Here is a 24,270-nt window from a genome sequence, read left to right as displayed (position 1 = left end):
ATTTATCTCTGCGACATTTCCCTGAAATTTGCGTCATCAGCAAATGTTTAATCGTTATGTTTCTCGGCAAGTCCTACTTTCTGCTGATCTGCAGGGCTTTTTAAAGCCTTTCATTAATTTTTAACATTTGACATTACCTATTTTGACTTTGCATGCTTTAATTTACATTTAAGTTACTTCCTGTAAAAACGTGAGCCAACTTAAAGCTCAGACCTTTGTTCGAAAATATTACTGTTTACTCAGGTATAACTTCATAAAGCCATGACCATTTTTTTTAAAGGGACGGTACTTTCAATGAAAATATTAAATATCTGCATGTTTTACGAAAAATGTTTTAGATATATTCTTAAATGTTTGCTCATTATGTAACAATTTAGCCTTTTGTAAGGAGATAAAAAGCTAATTCAAGAAATTAGGTGATATTCTGAGAAATACGTCAATATTTACAACTAAACTGAGTACAGTCTTTTCGCGAAACTGCCCTATAAAAAAATTCTTTCAGCGAACTGTAGAAAATCGACAATAAATTATAGTTAGTAACATAACAGAGTTTAATTTTGTTGACCATAAAGAATGCAAATAAGTGTTCAGGAAGTAACGCTAAGATTCCCCTATTTTTATTCAAATATTGCACGCACGCAGTCAGTCATGCAAGTGACCTCTAAGTTTACTTTCAACGATCAGAAGAGTTTCAGTGTTCAGTAAATATATTGCGCACTATATTACATTGCTGCAATATGTATAAGTATCAAATAACAAAGTCTTTCTTCAAAAATACTTTGCCTTCTTAAGAAATACTACGTTTGTACATAACTATACTAAAAAACATTATTATTTTGCACTGAGAGACATTAGGTGTTTTTATAACAAGAGAAATGAAAGATGTGCAATGCCCTCACCGGGACTCCAACCCTGGATCTCTCGAATACCCGCCGAGTGCGCTAATCGCTAAGCCATGAAGGCATGCTAGGAGATAGAAAATACCTAGTAGTATATATATTATAAATTAAGAATTAGAATCTGTTGATAATATCCCAAAATATAAATGCAAAACCTTTTTTTTCGCGATACTACATTAATCATGATTTTTTTTAACTTGAAAACATACAAACTCTTGCACCAGGGATGTACAACACGGGGCTTACAGAAGTAAGTTCACTAAAACATTAGAAGTTGCACGCATAAATAAAACGAACAAAAGCAGAGAACAGCAGTCTGGACTTGATGAAAACGGATGAGTTCACTGGCCAACTCACTACGATTATATTCAAATAGTTCTGCAAACATAATCTAGGGGCATCAAATGTAGGGCAGGTGAAAATCAAATATTCAACATCCTAAGGTACTCCTTTTGAACGTTACAGAAATTGTTTGATCTTAGATTGAAACGAAACAGGTAACTTGCAAATTTACCGTTACCAGACAAAAACTGAGAAACTTTAAAATGTATAGAGAGGAAAGCCTCAGAGTGCAGTCTATGGTAAATAGAAGGAAAGAACTTTTTAGTGACCTAAGTATTACAAAATGAAATATATTCCTCATTCCACTTAGCTAAAAGCTTCTTATAATGAAAGGACTTTTTATAGCTTTTTGAATGCTAATGTTTATATCAACGAGCAAATTTAAAGCATCTTTAGATAGAAATCAGCTTTTTCATTTCCATAGAAACCATGAAGAGCACGCACGTAAGCAAAGTGGATATCAATTCCTCTATTTCTAAGCGAATTTACAGTTAATAAGTTTTTGATAACTAATTTGTCGCAACTGGTAATACTGTTGTTCTAAATATCCTCTCCATTAATAAAAATTTAAACTTTTAAAAATTTCAATTTTTATCAATTTAAATAAATAATATTAAATAAATTTTTATCAATTTAAATAAATAATATTAAATAAATTTTTATCAATTTAAATAAATAATATTAAATAATTTTTTTAAAATTAGAATAAGTTTTTATGAGCTGAAACTATTTATCGTATAAAGGGAAATTTTTTATTAATATAATCAACTTAATAGCATAAATAAATAAGTAATCTGGTAATAAATAATTTGTTAAATAATAAATTTGGTTTAGGCAGTGTCTAAGTAAAAGGTCAAGCTATAAAATACAAGTATTTCCGATTAAAATTGAAAGGACGGAAAAATCCGGCATACGATATTTAGGAAGAAATCTGAAAATTTTCTTCAGAGATTATCTTAGAATGTAACCTTTATGAGGAACTATATTAACAAAAACATTTACATTACATAAAGATCCAAAGCAAATGCTACCGAAATTTAGCAATTAGCGAGGATAAACGAATCGATCTATCATGTATAGGACATAAAACTGTGGCATAAAACAAGGAAAATGGTAATAATATGTTACAGGGAGAGTTCATGAAAAAAGAATAACTCGGGGGAAAACTATTAAGACTTATGATTTTTGTGTGGAATGTAATCTTCCCTAACTTGTGTACGCCCATATCGCAGCATATTGCATCCATATTGCAGTATCGCATCCATATTGCATCCATATTGCAGTATATGCTGGCAATAACGTTGTTAACCATATTTATTACTAAAGTTGGCCTTATGAAATAACTTATCTCGAAAAAGATGAACGTGAACAAAAACATGCAGGATTACGTACCGCCTTTCTTTGAAACTGTAGATAAACTTGCAGATACAGGATCTGAATTTCCAGCTCGAATAGCGTATATTAAAAATTTTGAGGTTAAAAAGCTCGTAGTTGGATCTTAATTCTAGAAAGATGGACCATCCTACCAGTGGTTACTGCTTCTTCTAAACAGCCAGCCGCAGTTTCCTTTGATGATCTTCACCACTTGCCTTGGGTAAGAGGTAAGCTTAACTTTGAAAACATTTGAGTGCTCGAAGCAGGCATGACGCCTAAATGTTGGTTTATGGCATAATGGTAAAGGACTTCAGTCCTATTTTATTGATTTAGAGAATACTAGATGATGAAAAATACGAAATTCAGGCTGAGAAAGAAGTGCGGAAACAATTAAAAATACTCTGCAAAGATATGGCCAAAGAGTTTAAAAGCCACGAATTTGATCAACTCTTAGAAAAGGAAGGCATCAAATCCTCCTTCTTTCAGCACTCTCACATTAAACATATTTATACTTGTTTTTATTACATTAGAGAGTTATATGATACAAAGAAAATGGACATTAAGTATCTGCCTACAGCAGAAACACCCACTGATATTTTAATGAATAATCTTGGCAGGGACAAACATAGAAAATGTATGAATCTCTGTGTTAAATCTTGAACTTTATTAATTATTGAACGCATTTCCCCTTTTATTCTCTTTTCAGCTCTGCGACAGACAGTGTTGGGAAATTTGCATTCTGCCTTGTCGTTGCACAGAGCTGAAGAGGTTTTAAGTTCAACGCTACATAGTCCCGATATCGAAACTAAGAAAGGCGTGTGTACGAAGACTGCGTGTCCTCCCGATGTACCTATCCAGAGTGTGTGTCATACCTGGTCATGGACATGATATTCTCGTGCGGCGATGTATTGCATGGAATCCTGACATGGAAAATGACTGTCGAAGACTAGAATGGGAATAAGAATCTAGCAGAGTCATCGGTTTTGCTATGTTCAAGGTTAGGTTTGGTTAGGTTACTTGATTATCATAAAGCCACGAAGGCTGTCTGCGTAACAGGATGGATGCCTTCGTTGAGGATCTTTCTACGCGAAACTGGCTCTTATTACCGTTACACAGTGAGGAAAACTATGAAAATCAACCATGCAACCAGCCCGTTCACCTGGGATCGAATCCAAGCCCAGTATTTAGCGGTTTTAACAAGTCGGCCACTGGCAGGGCCCCTTATGTTCAAGGAAAGCAGATAGTAAAGTTTATGTTTAATTTACAATTTGATAAGGATTATTTTGATAAGGGTCTCAGTATCATGGTTGCGTTTGTCAAATACTATTTCAAAATATGAGTTTTCAGAAATATTGCTCTTAGAGAGTATATTTCGTTATTAAATTAACGAAAGCCAAACAGTACCGTTTTACTAAGCATAAATTAAATAATCTTCTGGCCAGTTTCCAAAAGATAAAAAAGTCAGAGATATATGAGCTTACACTGGATACGAAACAGAAATTTAAATTAGCAAAAGATAAAGTTATTGAACTGAACTATCTCTACACTGGGAAGAAGAAGTAAAAATCAGAAAGATTTGGACTCATATCTCTTTATTTGTCTTTGGTCCCCCCGAAAGAAAATACCTCAAGATTTCTAGCTAATCGATTTATCTTCTGTTTCTAAACTAATAAGCTACTGCAAACTAAACAACTTTTTGCACACATATTTATGTTTCACTTGAACAATAATAACCTACTACGAACAGTACGGTATAACTTGACTCCAGGAAAAGGAATAAAGAAAAGCTTAAATAATATAACAAATATAAATGAGACAAAGGAAAAAATACTGTTTTAACTACATGCAGTTTGGAAAAAGTATAGTCTGAACTGTTAGCCCAAAGCAGCATTAGCTCAGAAGAGCTATTAGTCTCGAAACGGCATTTTGCGTTTAATCACTCTAAAAGTATAAATCATTTTTCAAAATGTTACCAGCAAATATTATCTTCCTGTATTATAGTGGAAGAAATTAAATAATGAGGAATCTGCATAGATGTGTGTCTGCTTTTTGCATTGTGGATAAACGAAGGCACCTACAGCCATCAAATTTTGAATTACGTAATCCTTCACCCGAACATAGGCATCCAGAAACCCGAATTTTGAGTTCCGAATTTGTTTTATTATCCATTTTATATTTCATAAGACTTTAATGAATTTTTCATTAACAAACTCAACGATTTCAAAGCGAGCAGTGGCAACACTGTACTAAAAAAAGAACACTGCCTCTGCGCAAAGCTTAGGTATCATAATTACAGTACTCAACGAAAGAACATGTTTCATTCCAATACAACATCCGGGCCGCCCAAATGGTATAATGGTTAGGATCGTTGACTGCCGTACCGAAAGGCCCAAGTTCGAATTCCAGAGAAGGCATGGATGTTTGTAAATGTACAGTGTCCGTGCGGCATGGGGCCTGTCTAAATATGCGGCAAGCCGAAAGTCCTCTCGAGAAGTTGGTAATAGGGAAACGAGGGTGGGAGACCCGTCCCCCGGGGTGCTCTAAATCAAAATTGGGATCGGAACTGAGCTAGATTGCACTGTCACTTGTAAGATCGCAAGTTTACTCCTGTTGCCAACGACAGTGGTAAATTCCTCGGAACGATCCACTTGCCACGAGGAATTTTGTGGGCTTGGGCTGACTTATAAGTCAGACAAGTGAGTATTAGCAACAACAACAACATCATCCGGTGGTATTACTGGTTGTTAGAACTGGTTAAATGAATCAGAATGGAAAGATGGAGATATTTATCGATGACTCGAAATTTTACAATAAGTGAACTACTTCTTTTGCAGTTTTAAAAAGTGGGAAAATAATGCGTACAAAAAACGCTACTGAGTGACATCTCTGTGTTCAATGAGAAAGCCTTAGCATTACTGAAAATTTTATGAACAGGATTTTTTATTAACAGGAGCTACAGATAGCAAGAAATGAAACATTCAAGGCCGAGATTTAGTACGTATTTCCCAATTACAGGAAAATGTGCGATAATTCTTCAGAATTATCTGGCTGACCAGATGGCAAGAAATGGATCATTAAAGAGCAGTGTTTATTGCACAGATTATCCAATTACATAAAAAGTCGTATAAATTCACTTTAATGTTTTGCGGCAAAAAATGATGACACTCAATTGGGTTAGGATATTTACATACATTCTCAAAAGTTAGCATCTAGAGAATTGGATCAGAAGTTATATTTTTTTAATTAGCTAAAAAATCGTAGAAGATATCTTCCAAGATTCTCAATAAAAGAGTTGAGTGCAATTGTGGAAATTTTGCTTTTAAAACAGATGTCCTCCAATATACGTGGTATAAATTGCTGCCACGTTCTGGAAGAGAGTAGAATATCATTCTCTCTCTGCCAACCCAAAACCTTGAGCCTAAATATGATCTTTCAGATTCAGTTTTTGCTTTAGAATGCTTAGAAGATTTATGAGATTAATTCTATAGAACTAGAATAAGATAATTACTCATATTAGTTTGATCATGGTAACTTCTACAACCTGTGAATTTTTCCACTTGCGTATTAATATGTAAATACGGTGAACGGAGTATCCAAATGGTAACGATTTATTAAATGTTAAAATACAAAGAAAATATGTTTACATACACTCAGCCATTTTTTATACTCAACTTAGATCTTTGTTTCAGCATATATTTATTGAAGATTTTAAACTTTCAAAAATAGCGTAAATTTATTTAATTTATAGGCACATAAGAATGAAGAGGAATTTTAGTAGCAATGTATTTGAAGGAAGAAAAATTGGAAAATCCTTAATTTAAAATTTGTTGTTGTTGACTAATCTCACTTGTCTGACCTTAGAAAACGCTGTTCATAAAATTTATCGTGGGAAGGAGTAAAAGATTACATCTATCGTTCGCAAGACTATTCGACACCATATAGATTGACTGTATGATTTTTTTGAGCTCCACCCCAATTTTGAGAAAGAGCACCCGTGGAATGAGTCCGAGGGTCTCCCACCCTTCTTTCTGTTCCCCCAGACAACATAAGAGGATTTTCGACTAGCCACATGTTGTGAGTGCTCGTATGCCGCTAAGACACTATGCATTTACCAATATCCATGCCATCTCCGGGATTCAAACCCGGGCTCTCTGATACGATAGTCAAAGTTACTAACTATCCCGTTGAGCGGCCACGAAGCTAAAATGTTTTAACCTTTTAATAATATGCGAAGCAACCACAAATACAGTACTGCGTTAATTTGCAATACACCCTTTTGTAGATCACAGGAAGATACAGAATACTAGCACAGTTTCAATAATGTCATTAAAAGTAGAATTATACACTCCATGAAAATTAACCACAATAACATTAGCACGTACATGGACTAATCTTAACATTGTAAAAGATAAGTTCGCTGAAAAGAAATTCTAAAGAAATGCTAAAAAAACCCAAGTACACAACCTTGACCTGTTTGAATCAAGTGGTATACTCGTATTTTATGTTCAGTAAACCACAGGTGGGAGCTAAAGAAGGGATGGAAGCTAAGGAAGTTTCATTACCACAGGTGATATATCATACTGTCAAAATGAACTGTCGCTTAGCTCGATCTGTTTGAAAGAAACTTACCCTTTTTTTTTTCGGAATTCACTGACATGTAATCCTGTTCAAGGCTGTAGCCTTAGGGCTGCTGAGTACGATTTAAAGTTAAAATAGTATCAATCTATCGAACTAAACTCCTAGAGTAACAAACGAGGAAAGATGCATTTTGTACACAATTTATTGACTTTTTCTCTTTCAAATCAAAAATGTATAAAATCTTTTACGAAGAAAATTAGAAAACGACGCTAATTAATTTCCAATAAGATCTTTGTTCCACACATTTAAACCGTAAACGAAAACTTGCCTCAATTATTTCAAATTCAATTTTAGATGTTTAAATTTTTGTTAGTTCATAAATTGTAACCATGTGAGAGGTTAAACTCTCTAAACACTTGTACCTCGTACAAGAAGCTTTTGAAAAATTCTAGAAAAGCCACATCTGAAAACTGCTTTGAGTTTTGAAAATATCCTCTTCGATACACATTTCATATTATTCTCTTAAATGTAAATTCAGTTTTTATAAGAATTAATTCTATTGAAAAAATACATGACTTTGAAGATTAATGGGTAGTATTAGTTTTCACATTTTTAGATTTTAGATTCCATTCTTTTTATCTATCCATATTTAAAACGAGAATCAGAATTTTATAACAGTAAAGTAATGCTGATATTTTTATGTCTTGAATAGAAGTTTCTGAACAAAATAAATTAAATACTTTTCAATAAATGAAAAATTTTACTAAATTCGAGCAGTGATTATAGAGTTTTTAAGCAGAATTTGATTCACCGTGATAATACATTACATGTCAAATTACTTTTCATTCTCTGAAAGCTCTGAATCATGGAAGTCTAAAAGAATTTCCCTTTTCCAAATTCAATGCAGTTTTTGTTACGCATTTGATTCCCGCTCTCATTGAAATTAAAGAAACTTAGGTAAATTGATTGAAGAGTTTTCAGGACTCCTCCTTTTATTCAGAATTAAATGATTCTACGAACCCGTAACGTTTTTTAAATTTTAGTTCGTTATATTGAACTATATTTAAAATATTCTAAAATATTAAATAAACTGAGGGGTTTGTGACTTTTTCGCCTCTACAGATGTGCTGTTTCTCATTCATCTTAAGAAACCTTTTCTCGCATAGTTATTTTTTCAGTACTAAGAACGTTTACAAATCATAAATTACTAAATTTGAACTGTAGCCATGGTATTCCCTTGTTGACAGGTCGAAGTCAGACAATGCTACCGATGCCACAGCAGCAATATACAACCGCGCATTGTTCTGGAAAAAATAAGCAATGTTTCTTCACAAAATCTGGTTTTTCCTCCCGCGTGACTCTCCGGAAATGACTTTTATGACATTTATTTTATAGTTACTTTTCACTGTCACATTGTCACTGTGCGTTATTTTGATATCTACAACCGCACTGGATAACTTACCACAATATGCTTTTTTGACCCTTTCGAGTACCTCTATCATAAAAATTCTGAAAGAATGGTTTCATCAACATTTGGCTCACAGTCGTTTCATGGGCCATTTCATGGATTTCGTTAGAGTTCACCTAACTTTAACTAGAATTTAATCATATCTCTGATGTATAGTCTTAGAAACGTCTTCTTTTCTATCCGCGATAAACGCGTAGTACTAATACTCACTGTAATCAGGTACTGATGGCCGAGACATTTTAACTGCAGACTCAAATACGTCGACTCATAACCTTCAAAACATTTAGTACAGAGTTGCTAAATCTAATTCCGGGTAATAGGTAATGAGACAATTTCAATAGATTTCATTCAGCCTAATCATTTTCACAGGATAATTATTTTTTATTTAAAGGTTAGTAAAGGACTCGAAGCGAAATGTGAAAGCAACACCCTGTCAAACTACTATAAAATTCAAGTCAAGAAATTCAAGTCAAGAAATTCAAGTCAAGAAAGATATTGCTAGATGGAATGGAACTTGATTTAGTCATAATCTGATCGAGGCAGGACTAGTTCGATCAGTCATAGTCAAAACAAGCTCGATTGCAAAATTTTAATTATTACTTTGTCTTCAAAGCAGAAAACTGTATTAAAATAGACCATTTCTAGAGATAGGGATCTCTTGCACTGATGATAAAAAGAGAAATTAGTCGATGAATTTCTACTTAATCACGATTTGATAGAAAGAGAAACCATTCAATTAGATTATTGTAAAATCAAGATTCATCATAAAGTAAAAATTATTCAAATCCGTTTCTCTCTTCAGAAACCCTAAAAAATAAACAAGTGCCACAGGAGATGGTGGTTCTGAATTCCAAGTCTTTTACCATCCCAGGCATTAAATACTCTGAGAAGGTTGAAACGGGAAAAATAATCGATAAGTTTTGAAGTAAATAAAACCTTCAGATTAAAAAATTCTGAAGTTGGTTTTTAGGATTTGAAATAATCCAGCAATCAGCTGTATTCTATAGTTTGGTTATATATATTATAACTAACGTATTAATGTATTGTGAAAAGATTATAACTAATGTATTACTGATTTTATTAAAACATTTCTGTTTCCTTTTTACCACAAGAAATCGTTTAGTGTTAACTATTGCTTACAAACATCATACGAAATGTTTCAAAATATTTATTTATGCTAGTTATTTGAAAGTAACTTGTTTGCATTATTTCAAAGTGTTTTTTCCTTGTTTATTAATCTCCTGAAAACGAAAAATTTGAATTACAGCTAACAGAAGCCGGGGAAAAGCAATTTAGTTTTATTTATAAAATGCCAGACTTTTTTACATTTTAAGGAGTCAGAACACATTTAAGTAGTGTAACGAAAATAACGTTTAAAAAGTAAAATTTGAATTACAGCTAACAGAAGCCGGGGAAAAGCAATTTAGTTTTATTTATAAAATGCCAGACTTTTTTACATTTTAAGGAGTCAGAACACATTTAAGTAGTGTAACGAAAATAACGTTTAAAAAGTAAAATTTGAATTACAGCTAACAGAAGCTGGGGAAAAGCAATTTAGTTTTATTTATAAAATGCCAGACTTTTTTACATTTTAAGGAGTCAGAACACATTTAAGTAGTGTAACGAAAATAACGTTTAAAAAGTAAAATTTGAATTACAGCTAACAGAAGCCGGGGAAAAGCAATTTAGTTTTATTTATAAAATGCCAGACTTTTTTACATTTTAAGGAGTCAGAACACATTTAAGTAGTGTAACGAAAATAACGTTTAAAAAGTAAAATTTGAATTACAGCTAACAGAAGCCGGGGAAAAGCAATTTAGTTTTATTTATAAAATGCCAGACTTTTTTACATTTTAAGGAGTCAGAACACATTTAAGTAGTGTAACGAAAATAACGTTTAAAAAGTAAAATTTGAATTACAGCTAACAGAAGCCGGGGAAAAGCAATTTAGTTTTATTTATAAAATGCCAGACTTTTTTACATTTTAAGGAGTCAGAACACATTTAAGTAGTGTAACGAAAATAACGTTTAAAAAGTAAAATTTGAATTACAGCTAACAGAAGCCGGGGAAAAGCAATTTAGTTTTATTTATAAAATGCCAGACTTTTTTACATTTTAAGGAGTCAGAACACATTTAAGTAGTGTAACGAAAATAACGTTTAAAAAGTAAAATTTGAATTACAGCTAACAGAAGCCGGGGAAAAGCAATTTAGTTTTATTTATAAAATGCCAGACTTTTTTACATTTTAAGGAGTCAGAACACATTTAAGTAGTGTAACGAAAATAACGTTTAAAAAGTAAAATGCAGCATCACAGAATTTTTTCTACTCTTCAGCATGGGCCATAAATATGATTTCCAAAGTCCATGTATTTTTTATAACTTTACTTCCTAAGAAATTCTCTTGCTAGTTATTATTCTATAAATTTGTGTTCCTGTTTTTGTATAAGTTTTAATATGAGAATAGGTTGTTGTTTAGTTACGTCAATATCGAAAAATACCACTGTTCATAAAGCATTTCACGCTTTATGCATAAAATGCATGTGTATAAATAGAAACTTACATATGTTAACTCCCATATATATCGATTTTTATTTTGTTGTATTTAGTATTTTCTGGTAGACGTGTCATATGTTCACACATATCTTTAAGTGAAAACAAAGGCCATTGCGTTTCATTGTACCATAAATGTTACGTCAAAAGTAAACCTTTGTTACTTCAAGAACCATAACATTTTAACAATAAAGGAATGTTTCTGGGTTATTTTGATCAGTTTTACATGGTTCCTCAGTACGAAAAAAAAACCTTAAACACTAGTGCCTAAGCATTTGCATATGAAAGAATCGCTATTAAGCTTCTAAATACAGTTAAGCTTTTCCTTCTGAATTTTGCTCAGTAAGATTCGGGAAACGAAAGATTAGAATGAGATATAAGATATTTTATAAGAGAATAAAATTATGAAGGAAAGATATTGAGTAAGATTAATAGTTAATAACATTAATGTATTCAACTTTTATTTACAAAGTACTGAAAAGATGAGATAAATAGCAGTTAAACACACGTTATGCTCTGTTACTTTTTACGACAGTAAATGAAAAAGACATCTAGTCTTATTTTGATCAATTTAAATTTCAGACGTGAATTCATAATATATATTTTGATCGATTTTTACCAATATAAGTTAAAAAGATTTATTCTCTTGGTGTGAGAACAATTTTTTAATTGCGTTAAATTACCCAATTCTTAACAAATGCAAAAATAGTGACTGCACCAAAAACATAAAGGGGTTTAATGAATCCTTTAGGAGTTCAGGAATTCATAAGTGGTTTCTAATAAGTCTTCAGTATGTCCCTTAAAATACTTTCACGATGACTAAAACTATGTAAGAGTTCTGAAAAATTCTTTTTTCTTCCAAAGAAGACTGCGTTTATGTTTTGAATTTGTTTAAAAACTTAGTTAAATGCTTAATTTTGAGAATGAATTTCAGGTTTAATATTCATCTATTTTACGATTGCGAAATACTCAAGATCAGCGGGTATACTTACCGTTGTTATGGAACATCGCACTTTAACTTATTAATTATGAAGTTAATGTGTGTATAATGTGATAAAAATGAGTTTAATGTTAAATTGGTTGTAATATAACTTTTAAGTGAACAATTTTATAAACGTTTCCTTGGTAAATTTGTAAACTATGTTATAAGGTATTTTCCTCTCCTTTCTCCCTTCTGTATGCCTTCCTGGTGTAACTAGAAGCATACTCGACGCGTATTCGAGAGGTCCAAGGTTCGAGTTCGGACCAGGGCACTGTACACTTTTCACCTCTCCTGCTTAAAAAAAAAATAGTGATTCTACAAGTGGCACCCGAACTAAAGATGGTGGACGACAATTCGTCACCACCAGATTTGGCGAATGGGTCCCCTTCTCCCCAGTCGTCCTTTTTTAAAAGGGGGAGTATATAAAGTATTTTCTCCCTCTTTTCCGCATACCTTCGGGGGTGTAACTGGAAGCATACTCGATAGGTATTCGAGAGGTCCAGCGTTCGAGACCCGATGAGGGCACCACACATTTTCACGTCTCCTGTTATAAAAAAGCCTAAATGGCTCTACACGTGGTGGAGCACGAACTAAAAGATGATGGAAGATAATTCGTCCCTATCAGATTTGGCGAATGGGTCCACTCATCCCCTGCCTCGAGTCCCGGCGAGGGAATTGCCCATTTTTCGCGTCTCTTGCTTCAAAATAACCTAATGACTCTACAATATATTACCAAACTATGCAGAATGTATTAGTCATAAAATGGTTACATAAAATGGCCTTGGTTACAGATGAATTTGGTCTTGTATGAGATGTATACTGGCGATCTTTATTTATATTTCAGGAAATACTGGTTACTTCCAGAAACGATCCTCTGGAGAAAAGTGTCTCCGTAAGAAGTGTCACTATATTTAGCATTAAAATGTATACTTCTTCAACTTCTTTTTCTCCATTTCTGGAATTAAGCATTTGCTATGCGCGAATGCGTCACAACAGATTCTTAATTTTAGAATAAACTCGAAATTAAAAGGTTTAAATCCAGGTCTTAATATACTTTATTAATTGCATATAAGAAGTATATTAGGAATAAGAAGAAAATTGTATTGTTTATGATGATCGAATTCTACAGTAACCGCAATTTGGAGATACTTTTGGATTTTCTTACGTCATGCATTAACATTTATAACAAACGGAAAGCTTAAAAGTTTAAATAGTTTTGGGTGGTGGAAGGAAATTAGATAGATAATCAATACAGTTTTATACACACCTTTTGATAAATCTCATTGCTAGACTAAACTTTTGTTAAAAAAATATCCTCAATAACCCATCTTCAAAAATACATCTTATTGATATTGCCAAAGTTATTCTTTCAGAACTTAAAGAAAGCAACTCCGTGCGTTTTCGTCATCAAGCCTTGGGAAAATGTCCTACTTTAATTCATTTGTTATACTAAATATTCGCACAACAAGTACCCATAAATCAATTTTCTTTTACTTCTTAGCTTTCAGAACTTTAGTTTTGAAACGTATTCCTTGATAACAAAAGTATTCTGAATTAAAATAACTAATTTAAAATTGTCACACATTCTCTGCCATGCTTTTAACTGTTAACTCTCGGTCTTTGTAATTGAAATATCTACGATCATCCATCAAGTAAGCTTTGGAAATCTTACAGTTGGAGGTGAATTCAAATGATTTGTACCTTCCGCAATGCCCACAGGTTGACAATAATCCCCCATCCCTTCCGCAACTGCCACATGCTATGCCACTGGGGTTCCCAATCTACCAGACGGACATCAGTCACCATCAGAGGGAATCCCAAACGTGATCTGAAGCGATAAAAAGATGCACAAAAAGTGATCTTTTCGTCTTCTCTAAAAGAGGACATTGTCTCTAAGTAGTGAGAGTTTTCCTCCCTCCTGACTTCGCCCAATAAGGACACTCACTCCATTTTTTTTTTCACCTTCGCAAAAGGATTATTTCCTGTTAGTATTCGTATTGTGTCCAAGATTTGTGGTTGACAAAGAGAACATGGGTTGGGTCCATTAGTATATATACTACCGATCTCCACCGAAGACACTAATCAGAACTATCTGAGACATTATCCAAGTCGAGAACAGAAGAGAAAGCCACAGCTCCAACATGAAGGTAAATAAACTGCTCTTCATAAAATTAGTATAGTTTTTAAAATATTATGATAATATTATAAACATGGATATCACTGAAAAAAATTGCTTTGATATAAAATTAGGAATTAGTAGAGCAAACTTAAAAGCCTCCCAGTAATAGAAATAAATTTGCATTTAATTAGAAAACATATTGGTAATCTTTAAAGAAACTAGCTAAGAATTTTTCTAAATATACAAAATATCGTGTGAAGGATATAAATTTCATATAAACTAGAAAAAAAAATATTTTTAATTACGTTTTACTACTGATGCTAGTGAATGTATTTGAAATTTAATTTCTTTGTTCTAGAGTAAGTTATAGGCATCTAAAAAGCTAAACTAATTTAAATAAACGAATATAACAAAACCTACAGTTTTTTCGGAAAAATGCTAGTTATTGCTGTAGTACATTAATGAAGTGCATTACGCTAGGATTAAACGTTTAATTTCTCTTAAAATTATCAACATCATATTCTATTCATTATTAAAATTGACATCAAACGTACTGAAAATTCAAAAGAATTAAATTTTTATATATATATAAGAGTAATAGATGTATGATTTTTAAGACATTCGGCTAGATATTAGAATAAATTAAATTAAGAGCAAAGATAAGAAATAGTACCTAAAATTAAGGAAAATAAGGTGTTATTAATAAGAGATCAATAATTTTAGTGAAATCTCCCTAAGATGACCACCCATGGTTTCAATTTGTTTTTCGTCATTTGCAGAGTTGTTCAGGTTGAGAAATACGACCATAAATAATATTCAGACTCAATATTTCTTATAATACAAATATTATATTTACAAAAATATCGTCCTTTGGTGAATACTGCCACTGTGAAAGATTTCCGGCATTTATGAAGTTATTTTTTTAGAAGTAGATTAGTAGATTTAAAGTTTTTATGTAAATGCATGCTTAAGCTAATTATTTGAAATTTATCCTAAGCAATAGCTTTCTTTTTTATTACAGTACAATAAACTTTTTATTAAAATACAATTTTAAAAAGCATTTTTCATATTTCATGACGTTTTAATTGTAGCCTAACTCCTGGCATGTTATATTCGAAAACTCAGCTTTAAATCTAATTTTTTAAAATGAATTTAAAGTGTGCACCTTCCAAATGCATTATAAAATTTAGTGTACGAGATAAGAAAAAATAATTGAAAATTATTATTAATTAATAATTTAAATTTATCTAAATCAGTTGAGTCGATATTAAATTTATGAGTTATTTTCACCCTGAGAATTTTAATTTAGGAAATTATTTGACCAAGGAGCTCAGAAAATTATACTGTGCGTCAATATTTGACTATGTCTTCATTTTCATGTATTTAAAGCTACACCCTTACCTTTGTAATAGATTAGACGGCATTAAGCACTCGTAAACTGGAAACTTTAGAGGAACAGGCTGACTTTATCCTAAGCCCGAAAATAATTACCATATTGCACACATAAACATGCATATATATTATTTATTATATAAAGGGCAAAGTATCAGAGAAAAATTGCGTTTACCTTTGAATTAGTTTTAGAAATATTTCACATTATACAAGCAGAAATAAGCATTTGAAAAAAAAAAATTAATTAAATTTTGAAAAAAAATTAGTTTTTTTAGATTAAATTAAACAAATCAAAAGACCAGACAAATCTCATCTTCTTAGTTTTCAAGCAAAGAATTTACATATATTGAATTGAATTGTCATTAAGTACATTCATAAGGCAATGTAGTAGTTTAATTTAAGAGGTAATATGATAAAATTTCCGAGTGTGTAATAAGACTGAAAATCTTTCAAGAACCAGAATTTACAGCTTTCGTCGTCGTTTGATTGATTTTAGCATATTTTGAGCTGCAATTTCAAATTCGTTAAACAATTAAAATTACAGATATTTATGTATATATATATATATATAAAAGTTCCAAGTTGAAAACAAATAAGCATTTCAATTGCAGTGTTTAGCTTCAATAAATGATTTCCCGTTAATTTTGATTTGACTAAATGTTTTTTGCTTTTATTACGTTTTATGGTTTGCATACTTGAGTTCATAGATAAAGCAAAAGTAAGAAAATATACATATAAATAGTGTATCAAATACTGAAAAATTTCAACTTTTGCTACCCTAGACCATTAGCAGAAGATAAGTGCTTTTAGAATACCATCATTTTATGTTTAAAGTACAATTTTGCTAGTAAAAGAGTATGAAAGTTTTCATGTTACTACTCTTTGAAGCAAATTCCCGGAAGCGGACTAGTATAAAATATTTAATATTTTTATAGATTATATGATGTGAATTTTATAACTGAGAGCTTAATTCGTTGATTATATTTGAATATGTTCTGTCTGTGACTTTTTTTCATATTTTTAAATCTGTCTTTTTCTTTTCATTGCAGTGCTTTATTGTTCTATCTGCTCTTATCGTCGTCATTGCAGGCCAAAGGTTAATTCCAGAATACAGGGTAAGTTTATTAAAATTAACTTAAATATAAAGTTAACTAATTAAGAATTATCATTTACCTTAATTAATTATAAAACCATTCGAATTAAATAATCCTAATTAAAGAAATTTTATTAAAACAGAAAACTCAGTTTAATTACAAATTCAAAATCATAAAGCCTTTAGAAAAAATGGCATCATTTTAAATTCACATACATTAAAAGTTGCAAAAATCTTCCAGTCTTAAAGTCACACGCTTGAAACATTTTCAGCCAGCAATTGAAAAACGACTTAAATAATAAAAGGAATTTTATCTGCATCTTATAGATAAAAATTGTGTTAGAATTGCTGTTGGAATTCACGGTTTAAAAATTGTTTTTACATTCCAAATAACTAAAGTGATCATCATATATTCTTTGAATGCAAATGGAAAAATTTTTATTACGCAAGATGGAATATTCTTCTCGAAAAAGAAAATTACTTTAGAAGTTTAATTGGTTTGAAAACAACATATGACAATTTGAATTTTAGAAATGTTCTTAATGTTGTAAGAAAAACGCGTAGAATTTGTTTCAGAATCAGGCAATTAGTCCATGGTACGAGGCGTTTTGCACATATTCTATTGGTTTATCTTAATAAATGAAATTATTTTAAAGGAAAATTAGCATAAATTTGTAAAATTATTTAAATATCTGAAACTTGAATAAAATACTTTCTTCTCTTCTTTCTTTCAAGGAAATACGAATTTAAAATAGATCAATGCTGATGAAAAATTTCAGACTCAAAATTTAAAAAATGAATGGTTTCGTACAATTATAGTATAGTTGTATAATTTCACATATATCTTTTCAAAATATAGTATTTCGTATTCAAATTTTTTATTCCAAAAAAGGGCGTTAGCCCTAATAGACTAATAGTCTCCTAGCGGGATTTCACGTCATTCCCTATAAATGTCATATCACATTCAAATTGTTGCCACCAAATATTCTCGCCCGATATTATTTGTAAAGAAATTTAATAACTAAGAATCTGCTCGAATATATGAATGTGTTCCACAATGTCAAGAAAGCACGATACCTACAGTCAACAAATTTTAAATAATGTGACACTTGGAAGCCCGAATTTTGAATTTCGACCAGGTTTTATTATCTAATTCATATTTTGTAAAACCTTATTTTGATTTGATTTGCAAGCGAACAGTGATAACACTGTACGGAAGAGTAAAACATTTTAACATTTTTATCTCCAGGTCCCGAGATTGTCTGTTATAAAGATATACTGTTTTTAAATATCTAGCGACTTTACTGCTGAACTAAATTTTTTGTGTCGTAAGGGCAAAGAACATGATATCTGATACATAAAGTTAACACACAAAACGTTGATAATAAAAAGACAAAAGGCCTTTTTCTAGCCATCTTACTAAGAAAACTGAACACTGATATGATGAACTGAGAAAAGAGTGAAAAAATATAAAAATGTATGCCAAAACTTAACACTGCATCGGGATTCTAAATTTTGTTAAATTACATAAAAATTGAGTGATTTTACTGTTGAATTGTATATTGCGTAAGTGCGAAGAAAATGATGCTTAATGATGAAGTTAAAAATTCGAAACAAATGGGCTAGCAGGAGTGAGTGTAACAGCAGACTAAGTGGACTGTGAGCCCTATTGGATAACCGTTAAAATCTGAAAAATTTCCGAATTTCTTTTAAAATTAAATATGTTTCATGGTTAGATATCAACAGAGTGGAATAGTTAAACATTTTTTAAAATCTTTCTCAGAAAAGAATTTTTATTTTGATACTTTAAATAAATTATTTTTGTTACCCTCTTATATATGTAACGAAGGACTTTTATTAGGGAGAAAAGGAAATAAAAATATTTAACTAATTTTTTACAATAATAATTAAACAACAGAAAAAGCTAAAACCTTACAACAATAGACCAGATTGTAGTAAAACATATGCATTTAAAAGTATTTTAATGTGTATTTTATACGCCTTTATCTAATTAGGTTAATTTTGAAATTTTATAAGTACTACAAAAATAAGTGCAAATGTATTTAATATTTCCTGAAACTTAAATCAGTGCTTGTCATAAGAATATGATTTTATTATTCTAAACTGATTTTCGTGCCCGTATTGAATATAATTAAAATCTTGAGAAATCAGCTATCAAAGACAGGATCAAATACTGAAAAAGATTTTAAGATTATTTAAAATTGGTCGAATCATGTGATATACCTATAATATTTAATTGTAATTTCTATTGCAGCAACCAGAAAACATCCCGATTCCCTATTCCTTCAGTTATGCCGCTGACACCGAAGACGGAGGTCGAAGCGCTCACCAGGAGTCAGGGGATGGTAACGGAAGGGTTACAGGATCCTACACTGTCCAAGGAGATGAAGGATTCGGTCGCATTGTGGACTACATAGCAGACGAGAACGGATTCCGAGCAACCATAAGAACCAACGAACCAGGCACCGCTAACCAAAGCCCAGCTGATGTCGTCCTTGAATCAACCGCCCCTGATGCTGCTCCAGCACCGGCTCTCAGGGCAGCTGCCCCAGTAAGCCCAATAAGACCAGCCGCCCCTGTTGCTGCAGGAAGGGCAGGAGTGCGATATGTTTTAGTACCTATAACTGACCCCAGAGCTTCCGGATATTACTAATGAAATTAGCCTTCTCGAAGTTCCTTTTCACCCTTTCCCAGTGATTGTTAGTTGTCTTCATGGTTTGTTTACACTTTTAGGTATTTTATATTCATAAGATGTTTGTTAGTGCTTTATTTTTTGTCATGTTTAGAGCGCTCTGAATAAAATATTTTGGTGCTTGACTTGGAGTATTAATTTTTATGTTTTAAGCCGGTTTTATTTAGCAATTGACATTTACCTTGACAATCTGCCCATTAATGGGATCACTGTTACAAAGGCTTTAAGTAAAATAAAAGAAACTGTTAATAATCAGCGGGCTTATACGAAAACTGGGTAAAATTTTTAAATAAAGTTGGAATTTTAATATATAACTAAACATGCATGTCTGTGCATTGTCAGATATTAGTACAGAAAAGTAATTAAAAATTTTTTATGATACCATAGTATGATTCGCAACTTTTCATGAAATGCGTGATTCTTCCTAAGTTGTACATTTAAATTTTAGTATCAGCAAAAGATATTTTAAAAACAAAGTGATATTTTTTAACCTACAGGTAATTTTATAAAGACTGGTAGAGAAATATCTATTCTTACTCGGTTTCACCTTACAAGCATACATTCGTTACACGATGCTTTAGACTAACTCATACTGAAAGCTTTAGATAAATGCTAAAGGCAACTGTTTAAATCATGAAATTAAAAGTTAAATCTATTCAAGCAGCTAATTAAATCATGAAACTTAATATGAGCTCTGAAAGCGATGAATATAACATTATATTGCAACAACCCAATATGAGCAAATTTTAATACCAACCCATTTAGCTTGATGGTCAAAATGTACTCTTTAGCATTTAGGTGTTCCAAACTTTAACATTCATAAAAATAATTTATAAGCACACATATTCAACTTATAAAATTTAATTTCTTCTGACTAATCTAATTTTTCCTGCTTGATTTAGGTAAGCGAAAGAATTACATTAAATAATTTCTACAGTATTTGTAAAATATTTTCGCATTTAAGACGATGGGGAAAATTGGAATTTGAAAAGTTCAGATTATAGCTAACAGAAGCAATTACAAAACACCCAAATATATCTTTAAGTTAAGATTCAAATTCAGTATCTGAAACAGATTTCAGGTAAGGAGTTAGGACAGACTTACATACATGTTTAGTTATGATTCCCTAACAATTTGAAATGCAGATCATGCATATAAGCTTGGCTACAAATTGCAATGACAAATGGCGTAAAAAAGTTCTGTGGTGATATTGTTCTATCATGAATTTACTCCACTTGGATAATCTTGCTCTTATTTTAAAGAAACGAATTATTGAAGAGTTGGTTGAGCATCATTTTCACTAAATGCACTGTGGAGAAGGTTTATAATAAAAGTTTTCCTGGAGGGATGTCGCAACAGTAAAGTACGAGTACAAAATCATCGTGTTTGAAACAATGACACTTTCTTCAAAGTTTTAAAAAAACGCCTTTAAATTTCAAAATTACTTTTGAAGCGAGAATGGAATGTAGTACAGTAAAATAGAGCAACTGTAATAATTCTTATTCTACTTCTATGTTCTTCTATGTGTAGATCAATTCAACAGCATGTTTGTATATTAGAGCTATCAGCATCATATTATTTTTTGAGCTATCAGCATCATATAATAGAAATTTCTTTAGCTCAAAGACTGCTTGCTGTCATTTTTTCGTTAAAATATTATAGATTATTCGAACCTTCTAACAATGAATACTGGAGGAATTATTGGTACAGTAAAGCATAGGGCTATACTTGGAAACGATTTCGCACCCTGACAGTTTTGGAATTGCAGCATAAAAATGTAACATCACAGAAAGCATAGAAATAATTATATGCGATTAATGAAGCGCGGGTGCATAAATATGAAAATGAATATAAAGAGTAGAAATTAAAATGCAAAAGCCAGTGAAACTGATTAAAATAAGCAATGCTAATTAAAGTGTCTTTAGCTAGTTTGCTTTGTACTTGCAAACAACTAGAAATCTAGAAATAGTCCAATCCAGAAAAATGGCTTCATAAATTTCGAATGATCGCTAGCAAGATTTATTATTACGTGTTCCACCCTAAGGTACTACACGAAAGGGAGAGATGCCTTCATGGAGGACATTCTAAGGAAAACTGGCTCGTATTAACACGTTACACATGAGAAAAACAGTGAAAACGCCCATGCAGCCAGCTCGTTCACGGGATTCGAACATCAGACAGAACTACCATTGTTTAGGAACTTTAACCACTCTGTAGCTAGTGGGCCTTGAAGTAGGCATAATATATCCTTTATATCGATTTGCGGAGAAGCTAATTAATGATCCTGGTTGTGTGACAGAGGGAATTAAAAATTTTGATAACATAAGATTTCCTCCCAAACATATTTGCAATCTGGATGAAATCTGTCTATTTTTAAGTTGCTGAGAATATGTATTTTGAAAACTTGAAATGCATTCGAGTCCAGTTTCAAAAGAACCGTTTGCAGTGATATTGTGTTGCAATATGAATGGAGATTTTGAAAAATCGCTTGTTACAGATAAGGTAATAAAAGATTTGAATAACTATGCTTTAAAATATGATTCAAATGTAATTCACTTCGCAATAAACCAAATTAAATTCCTTGCAGAACCAACTTTCAGATTTCAAATAGGAAACGATCTTAAACTCTTAAATTTTCATTGCGCATTATTATCGTTATTTATACATATTTTGATAGATATATAATAAGTAATCGGGCATCTACCAGAAAAGAAAAAAGCAAATTTAACCGAAAGAAAGAATCTCACAATTTTAGTCAATTAGAAAAGGTGAAAAGTATAAATATAAAAAGTAAATAGACTACTTGAAAGTTGTCGAAGCACAGAAGACCTATTTTCTTAAGAAGAGAACAGATCGAATCCAAAAGTAGAACTTGCAAATATAATAATCCGATAAATTGAAAAAACAAACTATGTGCGAAATCCAAAAATGAAATTAAGAAAAATATATCCAAATTTTGAAAACATTCAGGAAGTGTTAAAAAATAATGAACTAAATAAAGAAACAAGCCTAAAAATCTAATAAACAATTTCTGATATGAGTAGATCGAGTCCAAAAACATGTAAAACACAAATAATTTAACGTACGCGAAAAAAAAGAAGAAAGAAAGAAAAATTTTACCTAAAATATAAACAAAAAAGAGTAAATAATTTAAAAAAAAGAAAAGCCCTAAAGGGTTCAGGTTTTGACTTTCGCCCAAAAGGATTGCTTAAGTGTTTTTACACTCTCGCTCAGATCTCAGTTTACTAATGTGCTGCTACCCTCACTCCTGCTAATCCATTTTTTTTTATCTTTTTATCTTTTCAGCTTAAACATCATTTTGTTCGCACGCACACCATATACAGTTAAACAGCAAAATTGAAAAAAAAAAAAAAAATTAAAAGCACTATTGCGGTATACTATGTTTAGAACTCTCAATGCAGTATTAAGTGTACATTTTACAGCATACATTTTTCTGTATTTTTCAGTATATTCTCCATTAGTTAAAATATGATTCTCTCTACCTTTAAGCGCATAAAAACCACTTCAAGAGCGAAATTACAACATATTTAAAAACAGCATATCTCTAAAATTTCCAATATACAGTTAAAATAGAGAGTTATATACAGTTAAAAGCGTGTTAGAGGTAAAATAGTTTTAATTCGTGCAGAGCTGCCCCTGCTCGCTTTTAGATCGTTGATTACGGTAAAGTTTTACAAAACATCGTATTCAAAATTCGGGCTTTCAGGTGCATAAGCTCGCTTAGAGGACTACATTATTCAAAATTTGATGGCCCTAGGCAACACCGCTTTTTCACAATCTGAGGAACATAATACATACTCGCAGATTAAATTTCTTTAAAAATATTACAGAGCGATAATATTTAGTGGCAACAATTTGAAAGGTGACACAGCAGTTTATAGTGGACGACACAAAGTCCCGTTTCGAAACTAATAGCTCATTCGGGTCAACGCTGTTTTGGGCTAATAAAAAATAGAAAATATAAGAGTAAGTTCTTTGAAAACATAAGAGTTTTCTTTGTAATTATTATTTAGTTGCTGTAATGATATAGATTTTAAAAACATATCCTTTTTTACTGCTTTGTACGAAATAAAAGAAGTATTGTAATCACGAAAAATTCCATTTTGACCACTATCGAATGGAATTTAACGATGTTTTTGCATGATATCAGTACGTAAGGAAATAATAAAAGACTGTTTTTCCCCAAACGAATTATAAGACTGATTTAGAATTATTTAAAATTTTTTAATTGTATTTGGTGTTTTATGGTTTTCGATATTTTTTAATTCTAATGAAGATGTTTCAAGTTTTTATGTATTTTTGCCTTGCCGCGAGGTTATAACTGTATTTATTGAATTAGAAATATATCTCTTATGAAATTCGAGGAAGTAAGTTTAAATGAAAGGCAGTAAAAGAGGTGCATAATTGTAATCATGTGGAATAATCAAGGAAATCATGTGGTGTCCTCATCAAATTTTTTAAATAAAATTTCCGGCCAATCAGCTGATTTCAGATCTTGAATTTGTTCCACATGCAATTTGATGTTGAGACCACTGAGATCTAGTCAACCTTCTGAATTCTAGCCCCAACAAGCGGCCGAGTGGTAAAGACGCTGAACCCTGGTATTTCGGCCTGAGATTCCAATCCCGCGAACCGGACTTGGCTACATGGGCGTTTTCGTAGTTTTCTTCATGTGTAACGCGTGTAGGAGCCAGTTTCCCTTATGAAGTTCTCCCCGAAGGCATCCCTCCCCTTAGGC

At 31.7% G+C, this 24,270-nt stretch overlaps 1 protein-coding gene and 1 long non-coding RNA gene across 2 annotated transcripts in view; one reads left to right on the top strand and one right to left on the bottom strand.

The window, feature by feature from the left end:
* Positions 1-24,270, bottom strand: part of LOC146996951 (uncharacterized) — a 311,932-nt gene that overhangs the window by 147,151 nt on the left and 140,511 nt on the right. The window lies entirely within an intron of this gene.
* On the top strand, positions 14,230-19,636 carry LOC118193698 (cuticle protein 10.9-like). Its single transcript, XM_035364823.2, has 3 exons — positions 14,230-14,341; positions 16,755-16,820; positions 19,074-19,636. Exons 1-3 carry the CDS (start codon positions 14,336-14,338, stop codon positions 19,470-19,472), a joined length of 471 nt encoding a protein of 156 aa, XP_035220714.1. The 5' UTR covers positions 14,230-14,335; the 3' UTR covers positions 19,473-19,636.

The sequence above is a fragment of the Stegodyphus dumicola genome, chromosome 6 (assembly GCF_044657685.1).
Source record: "Stegodyphus dumicola isolate Sdum_Otavi_A_Nest chromosome 6, ASM4465768v1".
NCBI lineage: Eukaryota > Metazoa > Arthropoda > Arachnida > Araneae > Eresidae > Stegodyphus > Stegodyphus dumicola.
The sequence above is the reverse complement of the archived record's forward strand: the minus strand, read 5'-3'. Positions and strand labels throughout refer to the sequence as shown.